This window comes from Strix uralensis, chromosome Z (genome assembly GCF_047716275.1).
Source record: "Strix uralensis isolate ZFMK-TIS-50842 chromosome Z, bStrUra1, whole genome shotgun sequence".
NCBI classification, from domain to species: domain Eukaryota; kingdom Metazoa; phylum Chordata; class Aves; order Strigiformes; family Strigidae; genus Strix; species Strix uralensis.
In genome coordinates, this window is record NC_134012.1 from 56,593,869 (window position 1) to 56,620,871 (window position 27,003).

The window sequence follows — 27,003 nt, forward strand, 5'->3', positions numbered from 1 at the left end:
TATATTATCTATGTGTGTGTGTAAAAATGCATGTTAAACAAAAGCCCTAAGAAGATTTTAAAAACCCATAGCGTACTTCATAACTTATTTTCTAGGATAAACTATGTTTTTAATTAATCACTTCAGTAACCGAAGCTGTCAGTGACCTTTTAAAATAACTATATATATACAGCACACTGTTAGATGAGTATTAATTTTTTTCCCCCTCCACTGCAAGCAAAGTTTAGAGAATTAGTTGTTATACTGAGCGATAATTATTCAGCTTCAATTTTGTTTCTTAGAAGTTTGTGATTAGGTCGATTGTGAGCTTTTTTTTAGTTAAGTCCAAGTAACCAAGCAACTATGTGCAGAAATTAACCTTTTTATTATATTATATACTGTAGTAGTAAAGTTTGTTTGAAGTGCATGAATAAAAAGTTAGTGAAATTACAGGAGGAACAATCTAATATAGCAATAATAGGTGCATTCACTGTGCATCTGAGAGGAGGAGGGGGGAAAAAAGAAGAGTTTTCACTCATTTTGGCCTAAAATGTGTTCAGGTTTCCAGGACTCTGACATCAGAACCCAGATAACACCAGTTAGAACCATAGGGCTTTACAATAAAAGCTAAAATATTGACCATATGATGGCAAAAAGTCTTTATTTTGTGGTTAACTTATTCTCTTCTAGCTACTCTCTGATGAAGTTGGTGGTGCTGTGGAGGATGATCTCCTTCTTCTTGACAAAGATCGTGATCGTTCAGCACTGTAGGCAACATGCTTATCATAATTTTGTATCTGAGCCTCGAGGAAATCTCTCTGTTGCTGACTGATTGTCTGGCTAATCAGTCCAGGGAGAGCTTGAATGCTACCAATTAAAGTTTCCAGTTTAGTTTCCAGAGTAACAATTCTCTTCTCAAAATCTTCACTTCTTTCATTTAAGTCAGAAATCATGTCATACATGATGTTTTGAGTCTGAAAGCAGAAGGACGTAAACAAAGGTTTAGAGAGACCTTACAAATATTGTAACAAGCAGTACAGCTCTACAAGGGTTTGTAAATGCTTTTGCACTTCACAAAAAAAAAAAAAAAAGATATGAATATTATAAAAATATCAAGTATTGTGAAATAGTTTTCCTTGCAGATTCAGAGCAAACTTCCTACTAAACTTGCTGAGCAGAAACGTAATATATTTTGAGTAGCACTTTAGATGTCAAGATCTTAACAAATTAGACAAAAGACCAGACCTTTTTTGGAAGTTCAGGTGCTTAGAAATTCACCATCCTAAGCTTTGTGAACAGTCTGTTGTGTAAGCCACCAGGAGACTAAAGGCTCCAAAGCCGTGATCCATCTTTGACTCTTCTGTATTTCCTCTGGTTTTAAAAACCATCATTCTTCTAAGCAGAACACAAATGTTGATTTCCTTTCTCCTTAAACTGGCCAGGCTTTCTTGAACTGGCTGTAGTATGAGTAGTTGCATGGACTGGTTTTGGAATGTAATGCAAGGAGTAAAAACTCAATTGTATGCTTTGCTCCTTCCACATTCCCCAATCTGCCCTCTACAAAACAGTGTTTGGTTACAGCAAGTACATAGAGTGTACTTTAAAATGCCGTAGTGGTCAGTAAAAATGTAACCTGAAAGGCGTTAATTCATAGAGACTTGGAGCTGGTTAGAAATAATGGCTGAATTTCTCCCTCTGACAGACTGAGACTTCAGATTGGAGTTAACCTAGAGTCAAAATTGGATGTAATTCAGCAGGCAAACTGGTTGAAGTTTATAAAACATCCAAAAGGAATGAAAATTAATTGAATGACTGACTGTCTGAAGTGTAAAGCACTTCAGTATCAGATGAGTGTTGATAACCCGTTTCTCTGCCCCCTGTTTCAAGATGCTAGCATAACCCTTGAAAGCAAAGTAGTCTACATTAAATAGTATCTGAAGAGTCTTTATCAGTTGCCAGAAGAATGAGATTGAAATGTATTTTCAGCAACTGAAGTTGTCAGGTGATTCTCTAAAGCAGAAGGGGAATGAGCACTGAAGAGTTTAATCTCTGCTTTGATGCACTTTAAATTGAGGAGGGTTTTGAGGTACAAGAGAAGGTGTACAAGAAACCCTTAGCAAAAGCCCATTAATGCCTTTAATGTAGCCTCGAATTAAGATCAAAGTAACTGTTAAATACTGAGGTCTAATGTGAAACCTGGAATGCTATCAGCTCAGCCCTCTAACTATCTAGTAATTATTTTATATTAATGAAAAATCCCAGCAATAATAGACAAGAAATTTGCAATTTAGTAGTCTTTTTACCTCATCTCAAATGGTTTTAAAAAGATTAATAAAGCCTTATGATATATCAGCAAAGTAGGCAGATATTATTCATTATAAAAACTTAAATAAATTCAGACCTAAATTTACTTGTCCAAAGTCACAGCTGCGTAAGACAAGAGGGATAGAAAACCAGAACCTCTGATTTCAGTCTGTGTGAGAGCCTGATTACTATGGATTTTCATGGCACAGTCACTATCACCAGACAAGAAATCTCTTTGCTACCCAGGACTACACTACTACGACCCACTCACAGTTCACCATTTACTATGACCACTGCAGTCATTTCAGGAGCTCTCAGGATCAGCCTCTCAATTGCAAAATCTTTTTCAAATGTACAAAAAATAAATAAATACGGTGCATTGAAACTTTGGTCAGAGCCATAAACAGGATTGTTATTCAGTAGGTGTTACCACAAAACACACACATATTTTCATTTTCTACAAATAACAAACTTGTTAATGATATTTGTATGTATAATGCACAACATTTTCACTTACAAACTCTTCATTTTGAAAGGACGGATGTTAAGCCACAGTAATTGCCTACTAACCTTTGCCAGGTCCACCAAAGTGTTGGCTTGATCATTCAGTTTCCTTTGTTCCATTTTTACACTTCTTAATCTAAAAAGTTGAATTATAAGTCAGATTTTTTTGTGTATGTGGTCATATTAGGATTTCTAAAAAGCATGCACAAAACTTACAAGACCAGATAACTGCATGGACAATGCCTTGAGTATTTTGTGTAAAGTCAGAGTTGATCATGTGCCTGCTACAATGAGAAGCATGCTTCTTCAACACGGCAAAAAAGGAAAGAGCAAGGAAATGTGATGTCCTTGAGAATACCATTTGGCATGGTCAAAGTTAAATTCAAAAAGGGAGAGAACAATTTATCCAGACTATATGAAAGAAAGCCAAAACATTCCTCAAAGCCTCAGTATCGTGACAAGTAGATATAGGAAGAAACATAGAACAACTGGGTTTTGTCATTAATGTTGTAGCAATTAAGAATCTTCCCATGCCTACATGACTAGATACAGGTATAAGTCCTGTTCTGTCGGTAATGGATTGGGTTAGCAGGTGTTTGAACCTGATGGAAATACAGTGATAAGTGAGTTTCTCATTACTTTAAACAGAACTTCCATCTGATCAGCAGCTAAATAACCAACATACTTGCCAATACATTTCATTTTCTTACATAATTTGTGAATGCAAATATGATTATATTTTAAACATACATTAGACATTCTTTTTCAATGTGCTATTTAAACTACAGCATTGAAAAAACTATGAAAAAAGCAGCAAGGGTATCTTTTTCTCCTTGATGCTTACCTATCTGCATTATTATTAATTATACACATTCTTAGAAAGATATATACATAACCTTCCTTATGTGCTCCCTGAAATAAAGTCCATGTTTTTCAGATTAACTGTGAGAGAAGCAATTAGTAGGTTGTCACAAATAAGCAATTTCTCCCTTAAGTACGAGTCATTTGTTCAACATTTCCCAACAGAAACACTTGGAATTTCTGGTGGCTGTTCTAAGCAGGAAGCAGCATTTTTCAAAAACAACATAGCTGTTTATAAACAATGATGTGTGATAAGATACCATGCAGTCTACCAGTACGTCACGGGCCAACCAAGCTACCCATCCGGTTAGCTGTCAAATGAAAATAAGTTTGGCAGCATTTTGTGGCAGGTGGGTTGCTAATGCATACTCTGCCTGTTTCTTAGTGATGGTGTTACTTAGAAAGCTGATTTAAAGAAAGCCTTCTTGGAGATATCGCAAAATCAGGAAGTTGCTGTTCGTATCTTTAGTTACTGAGCATTTCCTTTCACATCTAGGCTAACTGCCATGAGAAAATAAGTTGTGAAGAGTGAAATGCCTTTTAAAACACATGGAAATAACTCTGTTAAGGTAGAAATCAATTGTTCACAGTGGCTTATTACTGGAATGTCATATGCTCTTCTTCCCCTGGAGGCTTTCTTCGGAGCACAACATAAATGCAGACCGTAGGAATGGTGCTTTCAGAAGTTATGAGCTGGAGCTATTCTAAAACGAAAAGTATGGAGGTGTCTCTAAGGTATGGAGTTCTATCATTACAGTCTCAGAACAGAATAATTATTCAAAGGTAAGCATGTAATGATTTGACTGGAGAATGATAACCCTGTTGTTTTGGTGAGCATCCCTCAAATAATTCGCAGAATATATGTTTTCTGCTTTTCTTAAGATTCACTGACTTGTTTGCCAGTTGGTATTTTTATTTTAAAATTCCAAGAAATCCATTGTTATTGTAGCAATACAAGTACCAGCTGACATCAACATGGTAATACCTCATGGTAACCAACACAATATCCATAATAGACTGTAAAATATATCACTAGGTAATGGCAAGTCTTTAGCTGCAGCAGCCGGATTTAAAGAAAACTGTCAGACTTTCATTCGTAAATTCATTATGAGAAAATATGAAACACCTTGATTTTATGAACTTCACTTATCACAGCAAAAGATCATGATTCTGGATCGTGTTTCCATGGCAGCAATCAGACCACTGAAGTTCACAAATAAAGACTCTATTTTTTGCATGCAGACAGTGGTAAATTCTGCAAATTCAGAAAGGAACAGCTTATACAACTTACTTCCGAGCTCTATTTTCATTTTGTTGAAATAAAAAGACAAAACAAAAGAAAACAAACTGTAAAATATACTAAAACAATGAAATGAGCACAGTGGGCTCAACTGAGCAGGTGGGAAGTCCTAAGGAGTTGCTACTTCTTTCAATCGATAACTGCCTGAGGTGGAGTCTAACTCACTTGCATTCGCAATGAAGGAAGATGCAATAGCTTCAAACCTTCCCATTAACTATTATCTGTAGATTTTCTTATTCACACAATTCATAAAATGCCTTTTAATAGTATCATTTAGAGTGATGATTGAAACTTCATCACGTTTAGTGGGCATGAGAAGCAAAAAAGACCCAGACCAGCTGAAGGCAGTTTTAGAGCTGTGACTGTGAGTTTGAGACTCTTATTATGATCTGCTCTGGTTTCTTGTATAAAACTGGCCCTAAAACTTCACTGCTTTTATTTCTGTCTCCACTGAAATGGTTGGAAAGTGAAGGAGGGGGACCAACAAAAAACCTACGAATCCAGAATGATGGAGAAGAGCCATATACTACTACGAGTTATTTGAGAAAAGTTCAAAGATGCAAAAGGAGAAAAAATAATTTGCACCCATCCACTCTGCTACACCTGGAAGAAAGCAAACTGCTAGAGCAATGTCTTTATCATGGCACATTCTTCAGCATATTGAGAAAATTATCCTTTTTTTTTTTTTTTTTTGCTTAAATACAGAAGTAGTTTTGGGGATGGAATGTAAAGCACTAAAGGACAGGGGGAAATGCATTATTAACATATCTGTTCAAAGTTTTGCTGTCACAGCTTGGAAAAAATTACTGCTACCACATTCTTCACCCCACCTGATTAAAGAATTTTTAAGGCAGGTGCAGAACAACATTTTACATACTGTAAAACTCTTCTGGACTTGAATGATATATAAAGCTGCAGATTTAGCCTGCTGTGCTTTTTGATTCTTCTCTGAATGTGTGTGTGCACACACACACAGACACACACAGACACGCACACACAAAATAAATAGCAAAGTTAAAATGTTAAGGAGTAACCTTTGCAATCAAGGTTTCAAGTCCAGCAAAGGATGCATAGGACATGCCATCCTATATCCCAGAACCCCTGCCTCTCTGCCTCCCAATCCTTTAAACCAAGCAGGATGACCAAACTGGGAAAATATACTTTTTATATCCACATAAAAATGCCTCTATTTTTGTTGTCTTTTTATTCCTTGAAGTATTTCTGCAATAGCACAGTAACATTTAATCCTGCAAGTTTGCTAAATATAATAATCAAGGTATAAAGAATACTTCATACCTTAAGCTTAGCTACCCATTGCTTTAAAACATTGCTATGAAACAGAGAAATAGTAACCGTTTGCCTAAATTTACTAATAGGAAATACCATAAACTGGCCTTTCCTTCCTGTCTTTCCTGCAAGACGACCCATAGGTGTTCTTTTCATGATGGCACTTCCATCACACCTCCTCACAGGTTGGCTCAGACACAGACCCACACTCAAAAGTTACGAAAACATCAGTTCAAAATTAAACTTACTTAATTTATCTACATCTCCGCAGTATCTCACGGAGACTAATTTCATAGACTGTACAAATGACTGCCTCAGGCTGGATGGGGACACCGAATAGAGCAGACACATAGTAGCATGGGTCCTGACCATTCCTCAAGAAGAATCTGTGGTTCCTGGGGTCAAAAGTCTCTTTTTTGACCCCATGTAGTCCAAGGAACAGTAACTGAATCATGTGCAGTTCTGCTAGTTTTGGTGTGCTTTATGACAAATATGTATTATGAATTTTAGATAAATACTTATGGTCTTGCAATACCATAACACAGCTTAATCCTACTACTGGTTACAGTTCTCAGGCTTGTTTTCAATCCCTTAAGATTTCAGTAGAGGAGAAGTACTCATCTGAATCATGCCAGAGGTGCTCAAAGGTCACACAACAACTGTTGGCATATGCCCCCATTTTGTAGAACAGATGTCAGGTGTCATAGCTGACATATCAACATTTGATTTTATGCACTGAGAATATATGGCGGAGAGAGGCAACTAATTGCTCTTGGGCTGTACAATGGCACTTGATGCATATTCTTTTCATTAAGCACTACATCCATACTCATAGGCTCTCTTCTATTACATCATTCTGACTTTAAATTATTAAAACTTCTACTACAAATTGAAATGTTTTTCATTTTTTTCTATTTATTGTAGCTTGTATCCTAGTACCTGTAAGTAAATATGTAACAACAAAGGATAGTCTCAGTGGCAAAAGACAAAAAAAGTCTTAGATAACTCAAGAAGCATGGGAAATGTCTATAAAAATATTAACAAGTTTTATTTACCTCATATTGGATATACCCAGCCAGCATACTTTTTATTTTTTTGTAAACAGGTAATACAGTAAAACCTTATCTTTGTCTTACTCTTAGAGAAAAATCAATCTCAAGAGCAATGTTCTATGAAGGAGAGGAGAGGGGAAGAAAAGGGAGGAGGCAGGACGGGACACAAGGACTAAGAGTAGCTATGAGGGAGAGGGAAACTAAGAGAGAAAACCCCTGAAGAGGAAAACCAAAGCAAAATAGTACTTACTGATGAATAGCTTGCAAGAATTTGCGTTGATGTTTCCTTACTTTCGCATGGTCCACCTTTTTAACCAGCTTTGTGTTTTTATAAATTAACCATGTTTCCCTGAGTACATTGGCCGCTGCATTTTTCACCTGTTTAATAAAAGAAAAACACCAGGCTGACAAAAGTAGCATTATGTCACGTCTTCTCTTTTCTGGTATAAACTCTTTCTAGAGCACTTAAGACCCTGCCTAACTGTGGGAAGTGGGTACATAAAGAAGCTGCAGCAGTGAGGGCAGAAAGCAGTAACTGGACCAGAGGGACTGCTGAGCAGTTTCCATGTCCTGTGATACTGGGACCAACTGTCTTTGCATCAGACAATAATTTGTCCCTCTTTAAAAAGTTAGCACCATTTGGTGTTTATGGCAATATAAATTACAGTGAAAAAATACTAATGCATTACTTCCATGGTAATTAACTAAATGTATTTAATAGAATCATAAAATTTCTCTCTTCCTTGTTCTATGGTTAGTACCTCTTAATTCTCTTAGCAATTTAACAGTCCTTTAAATTTCTAGAGCTGTTTAAACAAACTTTTTTTCTTTTTTTGTTTACATTTTTATTCTTGTTTCTTCTTTACCATTCTCCGAGGAGATGAAAAAAAATCTTGTCAATTAATGTGGCCAGTGTTCTATTTCATAAGTACTTTGAATTTTTTTTAAAATGAGGCTTTACATAAAATGTTAAAGGTAAGAGTACATACAATTCCTTCTTAGGCTCTCAAAAATTTTCAAGAATGCTTGAAAACAACAAAGAATTTCAGTGCAATGTTGATTAATGACAGAATGACTAGGTTACTTGCAAAGGAAAACTGTTCTTATTATTCATCTTTATTTTCTCTCCCTCCAACTTATATCATGCCAGTTACTGCAGCATCAGACCTAAGTCAATGTCTAGGTAAAGGCATTGAAGGAATGCCATACAGTAGCTCTTCTCAGCAAGAGACCTTGTACCTGCAGAAGTGTTGGAGAACCTTGGTCCTGACTTCAGTGGAAGCACAATCACATTTTAGACACCTCCTTACAATCTCTACCTAGGCCTTGCACTTCCACAAGGTATGAAGCTGTGAGGAAACCTCTCTAGTATTTGTGTAACCGATTTGTGACCTGCTGTGCATCTCAGATTTCTCTTCTTGTTTGCTTTTCATGTGCTTTGAGTTTCATGAGTCTGAAGCTACCAAAGCACCATCAGTATTAGACTGATATTTAGATTTATATGAAGGATACCTGAATAAAATAAACCTTAAAATGCACAAATGAACACCAGACTCAAAATCTAGCCAGTGTTTACAAAACCTTTTTCCCTCCTGAAAGACATTCTGAGCTCAGCTGTCAGATTACACTAGAAAAGTGCCTGTATTAGGAAGAGACAAATTATTGTCTGTGGTCTAGTATCAACAAGACCTTAACTGACTATAATAGGAGTGTAAATCAACAAGCTCAGATCTAAGACACCTCAAGTCAGACACCCTTTATACCTATATAAGAACTGCCTTCCCACTCATCTTTAGTCTTTCCCTACCGGGACTGCTTAGGGGAGACACAGGCTGTTAGTGGTAACCAGCATAGAAACAAGGGAGCCAGCACAACCAGAGCGATGTGCTGACATGTCCTGGAAACACAGTGTGTAGAGTCACGACATGGCTCTCCGCAGCAGAGGACCTATGGCAGCACAGCACTGCACCGCTGCATGGAGCTGTGCTGAGGCAGACAACTTCCTTCCCACCTGGAGTAGAGCCCTGGTTTCCAGCACAGGCATCGACATTCCATTCCACCACCCATCAGTAAGGACAAGCTCTGCTGAGTTCCTTTTGTGAGTGTAAGGACCTTCCTCTCCATATTGGCTCTTCTCAATAATGAAGATTAAACAAGTTAAGAGGACTGTGTAGCTCCTACTCATTTTCTTGTTCCCTCAACACTGACCTGTTTTATTTCAATAATGGATTTCTATTGCCTTGTTCACTGCATTCTTTCATTTTCCAAGATGTTATTGTAATTTAAATTATATCTCATAAGGAAAATTTAAAAATCTTTTTTACAAATTCTAATGATTTCTAGAGGGTTTTTTAAAATAATCTCTTCTAAAACCATTATTATCAACAAACATCTTTAAGGCACTTCAGTACTGTGTGCCACTAAGCAGACCCTGTGTTGAGTACACAAAGCAATTGGAAAGACTGCGTCACTCACAAACTATGAATACATCTTTTTCTTAAGAACATCCTTTATAGCTTGAAATTCTTGTATGTATCAGTCATCTAGCCTATTTCAGCTACAAAAATTTTATATATTTTTCTCATATACTGCATGAAAGACATTTAGTTTAATATAATAGTCTAGTTTCACAGCATTTAACTGTTGGTTTTACCAATTAACTTTCAGCTGTAAGGACCCTCCATAGAAAAATATTCAAATCCTCAAAATCTGTTGAGAACTTGCAGTTGCCCTCAATTCAGAGAAAAGCTCAAGGCATTCGATTCTTCCTCCTTGTAAAATCGCACCCCTGAAAAAATTCAGTAGGAGAATGTAGCAGGAGACTATTTAAAACAAATGCAGAAACAAATTAACACACATTTCCTTTTCAGTGTGAATACAAAGGGTGACTTACTCTTTTAGTTAGCTGGGTGTCCATCATGAAATTATGCACATGTTTTTCAGCTTTGGTAAGTTCTAACTTCCTTGCCACCACAGCTACCACCAGTGCAGTGCACCCAGCACCCTGAAAACAATAAAACAAACCCCCAAGATGTTACTTCTGCATTTTGCAGAGTTTTTAGCGGAAGTTTCTCCTTTGCTGTAGAAGTATGGCAAGCATCAGGTGATTCATACCTGGTAAATATAGTGAAGACACTACAGCTATTTCAGCTCAGAGTAATAGGAAAAGTCAGTAATTACAGGCTGGTAAACTGTCAAAGCATCAAAATAATTAGTGAGCAGCAGCATTTAAAACTTCTGCTTTTTTTCCTGCAGGGGTTGAAAATTTGAACACATCCCATTTCTAGTGCATAAACGAAGGGGTGATCAAAACAACTTTTAAAACCCAGAATATTAGTAAATAAATGCAGAATACCCTGTTTTTAACAATTGTCTCAAGGTCACAGCAATTGCTAAAGAGGAAATAAGATTAGATTAGTATTTAGTATACAAAAAAACCAAAGTTTCTTAGGATTTTCTGTAGGGCCTAAAAATAATAATAAATTTAGTATTTAATCACTTTAATATACTTCCCTGTTGTTCTCTGAGTCCTTCAATTATCTTTTCCTAAAATATTTCTGCTTATCTTATTACCATTTAAAATAGCACACATACACAACATCATTTCTTCAAAACTTGGATGGAGAAAATATCAATTTTCTAATTTGTGCTGTGTATATGTATCTATATGCACATATATACACGCACATGCATGTTCACAACAGGCCAAAGCCAGTAGGTGCCTGTCCCTTTGAGATGACAGTGCCTTTATCAGCATTACAAATTTAAATTTTTGGGGGGGGGGGGGGGAGGAAAGGAAAGGAGGCTAAAATGAGCCAGGTAATGAGAAGCAGTGTCTACTATACACATCTAGAGGTATCATTTACTTTACACTATTAATAAATACTGCTGCCTTAGTCTTTTTTTTAAAACAAATCTTTACAGGTTCTTTTTAAAAAAGTACAAAAACCGTATTAAATATACAAGGCTGTTTTTAACTTGCAGGTTCATCCCAAACTAACTGTTACTGCACCTGTGTCAGTTACTCTCCAGTATAAAGCAATCTCTTCTTGCACATTGAAATTTACCACATTTTCATCTGCAGAACTTTCTTCCACTCTTTCTGTATTTCTCCCATTAATTTACTTTCTCTCCATTCCCCACCTCTGTAACTGCCTTAATCTCTCCAGAAAATCCAGAAGAAATCTCTGAATCTAGCTTCCAAAATATAAGCTCCATTAATAAACACATAGAGACTGTCAAATAAATTATCTCATTGTAAACCCTTATTCACATAGTGTCCTCAAAAAAATGAATCTGCTCTCTCTGCTTACTTACTGACGCACCCAACGAATTTTGTGAATGTCTCCAATGAATTAATTCTTCATTCCCTTGGTAGATTGTTCCAAGAAATCCATGTGCTCCGTCAAACACCTAATTCTCTGCAACTAGTTCTCACCTATCAAAGCTTCTATCCCCAACTGCTTTCAACATTTCCTTGAATGAGTCCCTTGTAACTTTGCTGCATTTCCTGCTTCTCTCCTGCCCTTAATACTAAGCTTCCTAGCTTTGCTGTTCCTTCACGCTCTGTTCTCCAACCCTGTGACAACAGAAATGCATGGAAATTTACTTGAAGTCTTGCTTTCTCCATGAGATGAGTCAAAACGGGGCTGTAAATTCCTTTGCTTCTTCAGATCCCACTAAGAGTTAAGAAGAAAGAAGACAGCCAATGCAGCTTAAGGCTGAGCACTTCAGAAATGCACGGAGCCTTCTGAGAAGAAGACTAGGCAGTAAATGCTCTACCATATGCCCTACCTCCCCAGAAAATAGCCCTTCTCTGGTCTCCTTTCCTGTGAAGGAGGGCAGGAGAGAAGTGCTAATATGCAGAAGACTTCTCTGTGGGCAAATAAATAAATAAATAACACCATATAATAGCAAGAATGTGAAGAGAAAAGCAGATATCTTTTGGCCTAGTATGTCAGGATAGCTGGGACCAGATGCTGATTTAATAATGTAACTTGAGTTCTGCCTGCTTACAGCAAGAATGCTAAAACAGAATGAGATTACTAATACAGACACCACTGGGAAACAGGCACAAAACAGCTGCTTATGCCAAGTTACCAGGGGAGAGAAATCTTAGAACCCCCTTCCCAGCCCTGTCCCCTTCCCCCCCGCCCCCCCCCCCCGCCCCCCCCCCCCGCCAAGACTGGAGGAATAGTAACAGTCAAAAGGAATCTGGTCTGAGTTGAAATTAATCCAGACTTTGCAATTAACTCTCATGCTTTTTCAGAGTGGCACAGCAGTTAGAAGGGCCAAACACTGTCAAAACCAGTAGCTTTATATCTCACATGAATGATGCTGCCTGGAGCAGCAGATTACTGTCATCAGCAAGCTATGACAACCACCTCTATGGTGTATATGCACTGCTATCTTCCTTATCCCCAGAACAGATTTTAAGGGCACTTAGAACTTCCAGTATGTTAAAATTTGAGGAAAAAGAGAACGAAGGAATATTCATAACATTCCCTCATCAGTCCACTGCAGCTTTAGCTAGAGAGATACATATCTGAAAGCTACCAACTTCCATCCCATTGAGCAGTCCATTCAAGGTGTAGCTAAAGTAAGAGATGAAAAAGCAAGTGTCAGATTTCAAAGAATTAAAAAGTATCAGTTTGTGCCAGTTAGTAAATGTTCATAACTATGTATATCAAAACTAAACCACCTGATGTAAAACTGTTTCTCAAGGGAAAAAATAGGCAAAAAATTTAATTCATGCTGCCTATTCAGATTTTCAGTAATTTCAGGCAAATTTGAAAAACAGACAATTCTGCTTTCACAGTTTCTCAAAATCACAGTATTCTTTTTCTGTGCAGAAAAGTTTTGTATGTGTTCACATGAAGCATTAAATAGTTACAAGCTGTGTTGATAATTTAGACACAGTTGTTAAAAACTTGGACACAAATTATTAGAACACATACAGTGTAAGCAACTTAGGCAGGCCAAACTCGAAGTCTGTATTGCTTGTTTGTTTCATTTAATGGAAACAGGTAATAACAGAATTAACCATCCATTAATTTGATTTCTTTCAAGTACTCTATGATCAAGGGTTTGCCAGCAACCAACGGTTTTAAAAGCTGATCTACCTGAATTTTTCTATTTTTCAGAAAGCCTATACAGGCTGAACTAACTTATCTACTAAACCAGGAGAAGCCCTTAAAGATCACAGATTTAAGAATGGGCTTCTCTAAAACAACAAGACTAGGACTCCACTGAAGAGCTGAGCAATGCCTATTTCCTATTTGCAAGGATCTGAAGATGAAGCACATGAATCTCATCCTGAATGCACAGTATTTCTTGCATGATATGAAAGGCATATTAGCCTTCAGTAAAAGCAAGAAGTCTGAAAACAAATATATGACACATCCTCAGTCTTTCAATTTGGCAAAATAACAAACACTGGACTGCTCAGTGGCATGAGATCTCTGATGGCGATGTAAAACTTTCGTTTCTGAACAGTACAATCTTGAAGCATAAGGTTTTACAGCTGTTTAGCTGCTGTTCTGCAGGAAAACATTTTGATGTACCTGCAAACAACTTCAGGGCATACTTCATATCTTTAATTCTAAACATACTGCTTCAGTTCAAGACAAAGAATGATGCCTTAAGTTCAAATGCTCATGCAGGTAAGCAATAGTGCATGAAAGTCCTCATTCAGTACCCTCTCTGATGCTTAGAATTCAAAGTGACTTGCCCTGATAGAAGGTATTTTATGTAGGTATTTGACTCACATACATACTTGGGTACTTGTTAAACACTAGTAGGCTAATTATTTTTTCACTTGCTTGGGCCTAAATGACAATCAATGTTCCTTAGAAAAATGAATGGAAGAATGGACTAAGTTGGGAAAAAAAATGTCAACAGGCATTGGCTTTTTGACATCAAGCCCAACTATCTGAAAACAGCAAGAGAAGAAAAGTGAAATTAATTGTATTTTAATTTATAATTTAAATTTAGCAGCTGAACAAAATGCTTAAACACACCCTTCAGAACAATATTAATTGGTGTTATCTTTCACTTTACCCTTAGGCATCATAAACTGCAACTTTCCCTATCTGTCTGAACAGTCCCTCCTCTTCGCACTTAGTTTTGAATTATTGCAAGCTTCCTTTCATCTGCTTTAACAAAGAAAATTATGCCTTTCTTAGCCATATCAGAGATTTCTGCAATGGTTATTTTCTTTGCCTCTCATTTTTACTATGTTACTCTGCCCTGTGTCCACCTCTTCCCTTCTCTATGGCATCACATACAGAACATTTGCCCTCAGTTGCAATATTTTATGACTGCAGACTCATGGATTTGAGCTCTAATAAGCCCTTTCAGACAAAACCCTTTGTATCATCTCTTGACTTAGGAAAAGCTCCCTGGAAACACATACAAATCTAATATATAGTTTCCTTTCAAATCACTCCCCTTTTTTTTTAGGATATTACTTACTACAAGGCCTGGCACAACCAGTGAAGATACTCAAGATACTGGTGTGCCAAGATCACTTGTTTTGATCCTACATAATGCCTCCTTGTTCCCCACTCTCTTTGGTATATGGAGATGGTAAACTGTTCAGGAATTCGGACTATGTATTTCTACTGTCTTTATACAGTACCGGTATCACCAGGATCAGGTATTAAGAGTCCTGAAGTGCTACAGGGATATAAATAACAATAAATAAAGATGGTAGGTCTGTATTAAGCAATTATACCATACACATCATAATACCAGACCTAACTTTGCCTTTCTTCTCCTTCAGATCCTGCTGTGGTTTGATGAGATTATATATCAATATACTTCCTATATACTATACCAGCTGAGATGCCTTCAGCGGCCTAATCAGAGTCCTCTGTCCTCTTTAAATGATGCAGCCCATCCTGAGCTTTCTGCTGTTATCGTCAGAACCACCAGACCAAAGCTGACTAACTTGAAGTCACCACAGAGAATAGCAGACATAGCCATAGCAGCTCGAGGGAAAAAACTGGTGTTGCCCAAAGAATCTGATGAGGGTGAGGCTATGAAGTTTGGATCAAGATCATGCTTTTCCTACTATTTACAAGTACCAAGACTGAAGGTTCACACTGGTGCAATACACAGTGGTTGCAAAACTGCAGGGTTCAGGCTTCAGTAAAGTCTAGCATTTACATCTAGCATTCTGGTAAAGGCCCAGTTTTAGTGATATCCAAAGAGAGGTGCTTGCAACTCCTCAACTAAAGGGTTATCTAAGGGTAAGAATGGTTAGCACTGGCTCATAAACTGCACTGAAAACAGCATTTGGTCAGCAGAGAAACCCTGTACTCCTCTAAGTAAACACCTCTGGCATTTCTACTTAATTCTTTCTTTGGTAAGGTTCCAAAATACCTTTACAAGACAACAATGAATTGAGCCATTTCTGCAACTGTCTGGAGTCATATATATGCCTGGAGGGTGCTACTGGTGAGAAAGGAAGCAATGCTGTGTTTCAGTATTTCAGCTGAGAGTCTCCTGGCAGCTTTGGTTTACTGGACTGGAAGCGAAGTGCAGTCTTTAGTGCTGTAGTTGTCACAAAAACGTCCTGCTATACTTGCCTGTAGCTGAAAGAAGGCAGTTGCCACATTTCTTGCTCGCTTCCCTTGGGATCCACTGGGGGAGAGAGAAGGTCCGCTTTGCAGACATATGGTTCTGGTGGGAAATTTAGCTCTGCACCAGAAAAGGCACAACATTCCTCCTGCTGCTCTGCATAAAATGAAAATCCTGTAAGAATTTAAACAGGTATTTTGTTCACTTGGCTCTCTAGAAGGTGGATTTACAGGCCCACCAGGGGAGGGGAAAAAAAAAAAAATTAAAAAAAAATCTTGCTTGAAGTAAAAAAACCCTCTCCAAAACAAGCAATGCAAAAGTTGAGGGAGGAATCCATCCACAAGACAGACAGAGGCTAAGGAAATGGTGTTGCATAAATGTGTTTTTGCATTTGTCATTGTTCACTGGGAGAGATGAGTAACCTTGCAACACTGAAACAAAATAGGATGAGTAACAGGACAACAACTATGCCATCTCAGCCAAAAATGTGATCTAAAATAGTTTTGCATTATTTATACTTTCATATATTCGGTATTTGCCTGGCTACTATTGTCTTCAGTGGAGTTTGTCTGCACCACTGCTAGAATTTTATTGCAACCTTTAAACTTCTAATCTATACAACAGCAAATGAGCAGATTCCTTTACTTATTAGTCCCTACGTTTTTTAGCAATGCTGCAAAAATAAAAATTATGAAGAGCTTTAAAAGTCATATACAAATATGAAGTTGATGAAATACTCTCAGACACAGTAATGAAGACAATCTCTCTTCTACAGGGGTACCTATAAGTGACAATAGTGTTAACTCTGAGAAACCCAAGAATTGAAAGCAACCTGGTGGCTGGGCTCCTGGGAAACCTTCAGTGGTCATAACAGCTAAAAATCCCCTGGAGATCAAGATAATTTCTGCCAATGTGCAAAAAAACCTTTTTGCTGAGCAAGGAGGTAAAATCCGATTTCACTAAACAAGGAGGCTAAACAGCCTACAAGGCTGATGGGGAATATTACTTCAGTAATTCAGGGTGATGGCTACTGATGACATTCTTGTCCAACACCCATGTTGTAAATACAAAACTTTCATGTGAATACATGTAAAAGTATATTAAAATTTCTGTATTAAATCTAAAGTTATTGCAGATGAAATTACATTTTTTCAAAACATCAGCTCCAGTCATATCTATGTAAACAAAGGTATCATGGGACAATTGCTGTTCATTGCAGCAAGTAACTAACTGCCTTTGAACTTCCTGAAATGCATCTGTAACTACTAGCTAGACCTAAGTGGGAAAGAGTTCCCCTGTTCTCTTACACTTCAAAAACTTCCCTGCTCTACTGGTACCAACTGAAGACCTTCTGAGGAATGTTATTTCTTTAATTCTCCTAATTCTAAAAGAGGGTTACACCTTCCAGGAGATTTTGTTTACTCAAATGGAGGTAGAGCCTCTGCCATTCTTTCACATTTCAGATTACTGCCCTAACTGCCACTACTTCAGGGATCACTCTCTGGAGCTTCTCAACTCGATTTTGATAATTCATTTTTCTCTACTTCAGTTAGAAGTTTCATCCCAACAAGCCACAGCCATAAAATAATCTCAAACTATGTTTGTTCTTCACAGAAGTTTCCATTTTGACAATCTGGTGTGCTGAACAACAATAGTAGAGGAGCCAAAGAATTTCTGAGCAGCCCAACTTTTAATAGCTTCAACCCTAATAAATTCAATAATTAACTATCTTCTCCATACTACATTTCTGCTTGACACACTGTCCAGTTAGGTTGTATTATGTGAGAAAGAATAAACACAATCTGTTCTGAATCATGACATCACTTACATTTATTATTGAATTCTCAGAACCAACTGAATTAAATTCTACCATATATCTGAGAAATGGACCCAAGATACTACCAATTTGCATGAAAAGCTTTTCATATTTTCCTGTACTCTCAGGGAAGTAAAAAATGAACTGTGTTCTAGATTTCTGAAATTCCTCCAGTAGGCTTCTTACCCACAGAACTCTTTACCACATTGTTCTGATCAATCTTTATGACCAGATACTAGAAATTATGAAAATATTATAGATTCTTGAACAATGTGTAAAATGTTCTAGGTAAACCTTTAAATAGCAATACAGTCCACTATTGTTTTACTGTTATTACAGAAAATTGATTTGCTTCTATCAATTCAACCATATCTATCTACCCACAAGGCAGTGTATTAGTCTTAATCATACCTTTTTGTATATTATCCATATAAAGTTTGTAAAATAATTTCATATTTTATTGCTCAAATCTGATGTTTACCTTCTTTTCCTCTTTTTCAGGATCATCCCAGAAGATCTGCAGCCAATGTTTAACTATGCAGTTACAATCTACTTTTCTTCTCTTTTTTTTACAATCTAGTAATTATTAAATTTCAAAGATGTTACAGTTCAGATTTTTCTACCATCAAAAATCATACGGTTAAAAACTATACTACTCTAGGTGCCACATTCCTCTTATAGATAGTTCTCTGTATTTGTTGGTAAGACCAAGCTGAGTCCGAGATAAAACTGTACGCACAAACACCACAATTTAACCTTAGATGAAGAGTCCCCTATTCTCATAGCAGAAACACCTCATCCTCATCGCTTTTTTCATGATGCATAGGAAAGAAATTGTGATTCTTTTGAACTAAATGCAGACTTTCACAAGGATGTTAAAAGCTGCCACTTGAGAAGCTTTAAAATCAGATCTGATTCATTTTTGATTCACGATTTAGAACTAATAAAAATTAGTATCCCTAAGGCCAGGTTGTACACACTGACTACATTGTGACTACTGTAATAAGAATTCTTCACCTACATGAATGGTGTTCAAATCCTGTAGTTAAAAGATGCTACTTAAAAATTTTCCAAAAGAAATATCTTATCTTGTCCATCTCTATGATGTAAATTGAGAAATTTTTCCTAATTTATTTGGTTCTTTCACAGGCTTAACAATCTCTTTGGAGTTCATTTCAATAACAGAAGAATTTAAGCTGCACTTTCAGCATTAGGAGGCAGACACTCTGAAATAATAGCTATTTCATTTAAAGCAATCTTCATCCAAGCTATAGCCAACCACCCTATGCATCCTGTGACAGGACAATTGCAACTCTGCCATTTTATTGTAGCAACATAGGTTTGACCTACTAGTTCTGCCTCTAACTGTTGGCAGTTGGCTCTGCAGGAAGATTCTGCATCCTTAGCTTTGCATCATACAATAAATGCACTAGCTCACCACATAATGCTGGAGGTAAAAGGAAGAGAGTCCTTCTAAAACCTTGCAACAGGTCCTTGTATTTGGAGTTGGAAGAATGGATTCCCATTATTTTATCTTGCACAGGTAGATAAGCTTACAAAGATCTGTAAAAATTATCCATATCACAGTCAATAATTATGCATCTTCCACTATCTTCTCCCCTCCTTTTACGTCTAACAATTTCTACTTCCCTTCTTTAAATTTTTGCTAACTTCATTATACTCCCCATAAAGCAAGGAAAATTTGGCAAACCACCCCAAGGCTCTAATTCCAAAAAGCCATTAAGGAAGTCACTTAGCACCAGCACAAAGTACTCCACCTGTAGCTGAGCTCAGCCTGCTGACCAGGATCTGAGACATCTGCTTGGGTGTGCACTCACAACCATGGATGGCATCTTCAGTGCAGACAAAACTTCAGTGAGCTGCACGGTACGGTGAAGATGCCACAGGTCTCCCCACCTCCTCTATATCCTGTTCAGGTAACAGTGACAGCACTCATACTTCTATCCATCCATCACACTCTTGCAGACCTACCTAATGTATACAGAGGGCAGAGGACACATTTGGCATCCAATTTATAGTCCACTTGGCCCATAGCCTACTACTGCTGCCTAGTGAAATCCCATCGGAAAAACACTGATAGTTAATAGAGTTGAGGTACCCAGTTCAGTTTCACTTGTCTGTCTGTAAAGCATCCCTGCATTAACCTATGCCACTAACTGTATTACACTGTGTCAGTATCTTCATTAAAGTTTCACATGTTTAAGTGCTTTGCAAGATCAAGAAGTAAATTGTTCAATATGATGCTACCTATTTTTTCACTATTTGCCTTCTTTGTTCACAAGTTTCATTTTTATTTTCTTAGATTTTCTAATACATTAATCACACTTCTTTGCTGTCTTACTCTTAATGATTCTCAAGGCTTTTGTATAATGTGAATATGTGTAAAGATTTTCGTATTTTCCAACAGTGTACATTTGCAGAATTTAAAAGATGTCACTTGAGCCAGTGTCTCAAGGTTACAGTAGCTGCAGTTTCAACAGCCAGCACAACTTGGTGCCATCAGTAGACTGCATAAAGTCTACTTCCCAGGCTGGAGCACAATGCAGGGTTCAGCCTGAACAGTCCTATTTCCATCCCACAGAAAGCAATTCCTGAAGCAGAAGTGGGAGAACAGTCAGGGCACCTGGGCTCTCCATTGGGGTCAAGACACTGAACGAGCCCTCCACAGGTCACCAGTTTTGCAAAGCCAAAATTAACTCTTCAGTGGTCTGTGTAACTGCTCTTGTATTCACAAGTATTTCTATTTATTCTCCCTTTCACCCTTTTTAACAGGGACCTTATCCAAAAGCAAAAACTCAGTGGTATTTGATATTGATCACACTAATCCAGCAATGTATTTGCTACTTCAGATGGGAGGGAATTAAATTTTCCCACTTAAAATCACATACACAGTTTCATTTTATTTGTTACATTTATTCAACAGTTATCCTGGTGTATCTTTTTATTAGACCATCAGCCATTCCTGTTGAAATAAAAATGTGTCTGTTCTTTTAGGAACTTATCTTTTCCACAACAAACATTAATTAGTTATTGTACAAGTTTCAGAAGAGTAGCTGGTTTTCAAGAATTATATTCAAGACCTATAAGCTTTTTAGTATTGCAGGTTAGGCTAGAAGATAGCTCATTATTATGTTCACTGTTTCATACTTCATATCTTTCAGATCTTTTATTAAAAAAAAAAAGAAATAGAAGTGTAATTTCAACATCTGACTTTCTCCCACTGTTCCATAATTTTTTTCTCAGAGATGACATTTGCCAAAGCCATACTGCAGATGTCCTTAAAAACGTAATAGGGGTCAGACTTTCAGTACTGCTTTACCTATCATCACACATTAGCTACCTGGCTCAATTTTTTGGTTAAGAATGTTTTCTGTCTCTGGAGGTATTTACCCCAAACTCATTACCCTGAGATTCTGATTGGAGCCTTTGTGCTTCTGAAGCAGCTGCAGAATTTTTAATCATAAAAAACAATCAAAGACATGAAGGTGAGTCTCACCCATACATTTTACAAGTCTAATTTTCAATGGAATCTTTTTTCAGTTGTGAAAAAGAAAAGCCATGTGTGCAAATGGTATGTATTAATCAGTACTTTAGTTTTTCACTAAAGCAATGGAAGCAACTGCCGTAAATTTTACTGACTCCAAATGGCACTGTCATAAGCAAAATGACAAATACATCTTATAATTTCAGCTTCTGTGTGGTTCATTCACAGGCATATAGAAAAACAGTTGCTATAATCTGGAGTCTGTTTTTTCTGATTTTATTTTTACTTTGTTTTCATCATAATAAAATCATAAGTCTACCCACAGCTATTCAAAATAACAGTCCAGATGCTGCTATCATTTGCACTAGCATAAACGCAATAGCAGTGTGAAACCCATAGATGATTAGTATCAACACTACTATTAATGCACTTCTGCAGGGCTTTGAAAGTCCTAGATTTCTGTTACTGTAAGGTTTTTTTCAAAATGAAATGCTGAAAAGTGCTGAACAACTTGAGTGAATAAACTGATCTGATACCTGCATCTTCAGATATTTGCTTCTTATTTCTAAACTGTGCCTGAGAAGAAGGAAAGCTTTGTAACAGGGTTCTGACCCCATTCTGCACACCTCCGTGGCAATATATACTGCTTGTCCTCCTTTCCCCCTAATGAACTTGTGACCACGTTTTATTCTCTCTGGCACCAAAATCCAGCTCACAAAGAGGAGCAAGGCAAATACCCCAGAAGATGGCAGATTTGAGCTTAGCCAACAGCCTTTAAAAAAGTCTCCTGAGTCATTTCTCTGCTTTTAGCTTGTACCTTCCAACTACATTGCACACTCTGTATTTAAGGAGATATGCATTTGCCACCATGAGCAAAATGTACTGTAAGTTTTTCTCAATGAAGGTCAATGACCTGAAACCTGTCAGATGGAATTTTTCATTTTGGATTTTTCATTTGGAAAAAAATCTTAATCATTACAAAAATGCATTGATTGATTCTATTCTTTGGACATAAAATACACTCTAATACACAAAAATTTTACAAAAACACATGTTCAAAAGGGGCAACTATTTGCTACCATTGGTTTCCAGTCATAATCCCAATATGCCTGTTTTAACAGAAGTAGATATTGGAGCTGCATTACTTACAAACAACAGCCAAAATTCAGAAAGCAGTATGTATCTTACTGTTATATACAGTATATATGATGCTCATTCTGCCCTTCTCATTCAGAGGAACATTTACACAGGAGTTAATACAAATAAAAGTGGCAGAGTTCAGAGCTTTTTTACTTCTAATTTACTGTAGATATGCATACATTTCCCAGATATTATAACACACTGCTTTAATCCTGCCTAACTTTGACCAAATGGTGAAATACAGAAAAATTAAAACCAGACATGAAGTACAGTTAATAAATATATACCGAATCCACATGGACTAACAATTGCTGCATTGTACCAATGGCAACAAAAACTCTTACAGTGAAAACTACACTACTTAAATCCACTTAAAGCAATGGAATGCTACGGATAGTATGTTATTAGACTTACAAAAAGTAGAGTAGAAAACTATTTTCAAGCAAAAAGTTTTAGAAGATTAGCTACCATAATGTTTCTTTGTTTCTCAGTAACTTAATTTTAAGAAACAAAAGTCAGAACTGAAGAATCATTATTAGTACTGGTCCAATTACACATGTCCAAAGATAATCGAGATGATATGATACCTTAACATGTGATGAAAGACTTCACTGAGATTTTGAAGCTGTGAATTATGTCAGGGTGGAATTTGTTTCTCTATATTTCATTACACAGCTGCTAAATTTTACCTAAAGAAGAAAACCCTCCATTCCATTACCATGTGAATTGTGTAAGTATATATACTCTACAAGCCAGTAAATAATTTCTGAGATTAATTGCAGCAAACTTAATCTCATCTCCAATGAATAAATTCAGAAACACTCACCATGATTCCAGTGAGTAAACAGACTCCTTTCCCACAGTATGTATTAGGTACCATGTCACCATATCCAATAGATAGAAAAGTTATTGAAATCAACCACATTGCTCCAAGGAAGTTGCTAGTAACATCCTGTTGATCATGGTACCTGAAAAGAAAAAGAAAACAATTTCTTTATCATGAAAAGTTCTGTTAAACTTTTGCACTGTCAGAAAGAAATCACACTAACTGGTCATCCAATTGCTCTTGTATTCTACAATTATTGCCTTTTTAAAATCAGCTATAAGGAGTTAAATAAAAATCAAATACAATTACATCAGCAGTAAAGAAACAGAAGATACAACAGCACCAGTAGTAGAGATACTCAGGATAGTTTACAATTCAGTATTCTGTTATTATTATGAAAATGGCAGAAACCTCTTTGTTTTTAATAGAATCTCATGAGGGGTAGAAGTCCTGCTAATCCTCTGCAGTGGCATAAGACACGAGTCTCCTATAGTTGTTGCAGTCTGAGGCAAATATGAAAGTCAGGAAAGGATGTGTGGGCAAGGAGACAGCAGAGTGTATGTCCATCTCCTTGGCCTAAATGCAAGTCTGTGATCGGAAATCTAATAATGAACTATCATGTAAATACTGACTTAACCTAAGATCTTCCCTCTCCTTCAACATTTCAGGATAAATAGAAAAGTATGCCATTGTACTTTTCATCATCAAAAGATCTTTACCATAAATATAGCAAAACCTCCCTTTTGTGTTAAGTCAGCTATTAAGTGTAATTTCCTGATGTGCCATTTGTTGTCTTAGTTTTAATATTCTATAGGAATATGTTTCTTTTCTCCTTCAAAGAAAACAAGTTCAGATGAATAATCTAGTCTTCACATGACATACACACCTAATCAACTGGGAAGCCATCAGGACACATTTTAGGGCTAAAAACTGCTGTCACCACTCATTCTGTGGAGGAAAAATGCCTAATAGCCTAATGTAAGTGGAATTTCACTCCCTGGATGGAGTAGCTCTGCAACAGAGACTGTGGCAGCCACTGCAGCCTCAAGGTTGCAATAACCCCTGCAGCTGCTGTGAAGCCTCAGGTTAGCTATCTATGCTGTTGTATCCTCAAGGGTGAAAGGGAATGAAAGGGCTCAAACAAATAAATTTCTGACAATTATTAAGACTAAACTGTGATGTAACAAAGCTTTGCTTGTGCTTTGCTTCATTTGTTTCAAAGCTTTGCTTGTGTTTTGCTTCATTTGTTTCTCAAGGATTTCTGACTTCTCAACTGTTTCCTTAGGTCTCTTTGTCTATTTAGGTAAGACTGAAATGCTCGTTAGGCTCCCCACGTAAATCACTGATACCAGACTCAAGGCCTTCAGTGGACACTTGGGCAACTCCTAGAATCGGAAAACTAAGATAAGGGGGGGGGGGGCTTAAACAAAGAGACATAGAGACACTATTATAGGGAAACTGATTTTGCTGATTTAGGAGGGAACACCTGGAATTTACTTCACAGTGCATGCTCTGGAAAGAGGATCAACTAGTGAACACTGCTCAGGAGCAGGCAGTCCCCAGGTGCTGCAAGAGAAGCCAGCAACAGAGAAGACCACCCTGGCTAAACAGGGAGCTTTGGCTGCAACTCAGGGAGAAAAGGAGAGTTTACGGCCTCTGGAAGAAGGGACTAGCCACTCACAGTGATTACAAAGACACTGTGAAGCTATGCAGGGTGGAAATCAGGAGGTCTAAAGCCCAGCTGGAAATTAATCTGGCTTCAGCAATCAAGGATAACAAGAAATGTTTCTGTAAGTATGTCAACAGCAAAAGAAAGACCAGGGAGAGCCTCCATCCCCTGCTAGATGCTGGAGGAAACATGGCAACAAGTGATGAGGAAAAGGCTGAGGTCCTTAATGCCTTCTTTGCCTCAGTCTTTAATAACAAGACTAGTTTTACTGAGGGAATCCAGCCTCCTCAGCCAGAAGACAGAGACTAGGAGAACAACGCCTCCGTATTCCAAGAGGAGATAGTCAGTGACCTACTGCATCACATAGACATACACAAGTCCATGGGACCTGACGGGATACACCTGAGGGTGCTGAAGGAGCTGGCTGGGGTGCTCGCCAAGCCGCTTCCCATCATTTACCAGCAGTCCTGGCTGACTGGGGAGGTCCTGACAGATTGGAAGTTGGCCAATATGATGCCCATATATAAGAAGGGTCGGAAGGATGATCCGGGAAATTACAGGCCTGTCAGCTTGACTTCGGTACCTGGGAAGCTGATGGAGCAGCTCATCCTGAGTACAATCACACAACACATGCGGGACAACCAGATGATCAGGCCCAGTTAGCATGGGTTTATGAAAGGCAGGTCCTGCTTGACAAACCTGATCTCCTTCTACGACAGGGCGACCTGCTTATTGGATGAGGGAAAGGCTGTGGATGTTGTCTACCTTGACTTTAGTAAGGCCTTTGACACCATTTGCCACAGCATTCTCCTGGCAAAACTGGCTGCTCACGGCTTGGATGATCACACGCTTTGCTGGATAAAAAACTGGCTGGATAGCCGGGCCCAAAGAGTTGTGGTGAATGGAGTTAAATCCAGTTGGCAGCCGGTCATGAGTGGTGTCCCCCAGGGCTCGGTTTTGGGGCCACTCCTGTTTAACATCTTTATTGATTACCTAGACGAGGGGATCGAGTGCACCCTCAGTAAGTTTGCAGATGACACCAAGTTGGGTGGGAGTGTTGATCTGCTCGAGGGTAGGGAGGCTCTGCAGAGAGACCTGGACAGGCTGGAGCAATGGGCCAAGGCCAACTGTAGGAGTTCAATAAGGCCAAATGCCGGGTGCTGCACTCCGGCCAGAACAACCCCCAGCAGCGCTACAGGCTTGGGGAGGAGTGGCTGGAGAGCTGCCAGTCAGAGAGGGACCTGGGGGTGTTGATTGACAGCCGGCTGAACATGAGCCAGCAGTGTGCCCAGGTGGCCAAGAAGACCAGTGGTATCCTGGCTTATGTCAGAAATAGCGTGGCCAGCAGGGACAGGGAAGGGATCTTACCCCTGTACTTGGCACTGGTGAGGCCGCACCTCGATGACTGTGTTCAGTTTTGGGCCCCTCACTACAATAAGGACATTGAATTACTCGAGCGTGTCCAGAGAAGGGCAACGAAGCTGGTGAAGGGTCTGGAGCACAGGTCGTACGAGGAGCGGCTGAGGAAACTGGGGTTGTTTAGTCTGGAGAAGAGGAGGCTGAGGGGAGACCTCATCGCCCTCTACAACTACCTGAAAGGAGGTTGCAGAGAGCTGGGGATGAGTCTCTTGAACCAAGTAATAAGCGATAGGACAAGAGTGAATGGCCTCAAGTTGCACCAGGGAAGGTTTAGACTGGATATTAGGAAGTATTTCTTTACAGAACCGGTTGTTAGGCATTGGAGTGGGCTGCCCAGGGAGGTGGTGGCGTCCCCATTGCTGGAGGTGCTTAAGAGTAGGGTCGACATAGCACTGAGGGATATGGTGTAGTTGAGATCTGTCCGTGTTAGGTTAATGGTTGGACTAGATGATCTTCAAGGTCTTTTCAAACCTAGACGATTCTGTGATTCTGTGAAGACTACTTACTTCTTCCCTTGACCACCAAATACCCTCACTCTACTTTTACTACGCATGCTCAGGCTATGTAAATGAATTCTGCGAACTCATTATCATAAGACACCCCCTTCCAGGAAATCTCATGAATATGTATGATTTGCGTGTATGTAAACTGATGTCCCTTGCTAATTCTTGGGAACCCTTATGGTGGGGAATCCCCAGGGCGACCCCAGCGCTGCCAATAAAAGAATACCTGCTTAACAGTTATATTGGATTCTGACT

At 38.2% G+C, this 27,003-nt stretch overlaps 1 protein-coding gene across 1 annotated transcript in view; it reads right to left on the bottom strand.

Annotated features, from left to right (window-relative positions):
- Positions 1–345: 345 nt before the first annotated feature.
- Positions 346–27,003, bottom strand: part of KCNN2 (potassium calcium-activated channel subfamily N member 2) — a 73,143-nt gene continuing 46,485 nt past the window's right edge. The window contains exons 5-9 of the mRNA XM_074856222.1: positions 23,158–23,299; positions 10,181–10,291; positions 7,538–7,665; positions 2,854–2,923; positions 346–953 (exon numbers count right to left, since the gene is read on the bottom strand). Of these exons, the coding sequence (XP_074712323.1) occupies positions 666–953; positions 2,854–2,923; positions 7,538–7,665; positions 10,181–10,291; positions 23,158–23,299 (739 nt within the window). The 3' untranslated portion in view covers positions 346–665. The remainder of the gene's footprint in view (positions 954–2,853; positions 2,924–7,537; positions 7,666–10,180; positions 10,292–23,157; positions 23,300–27,003) is intronic.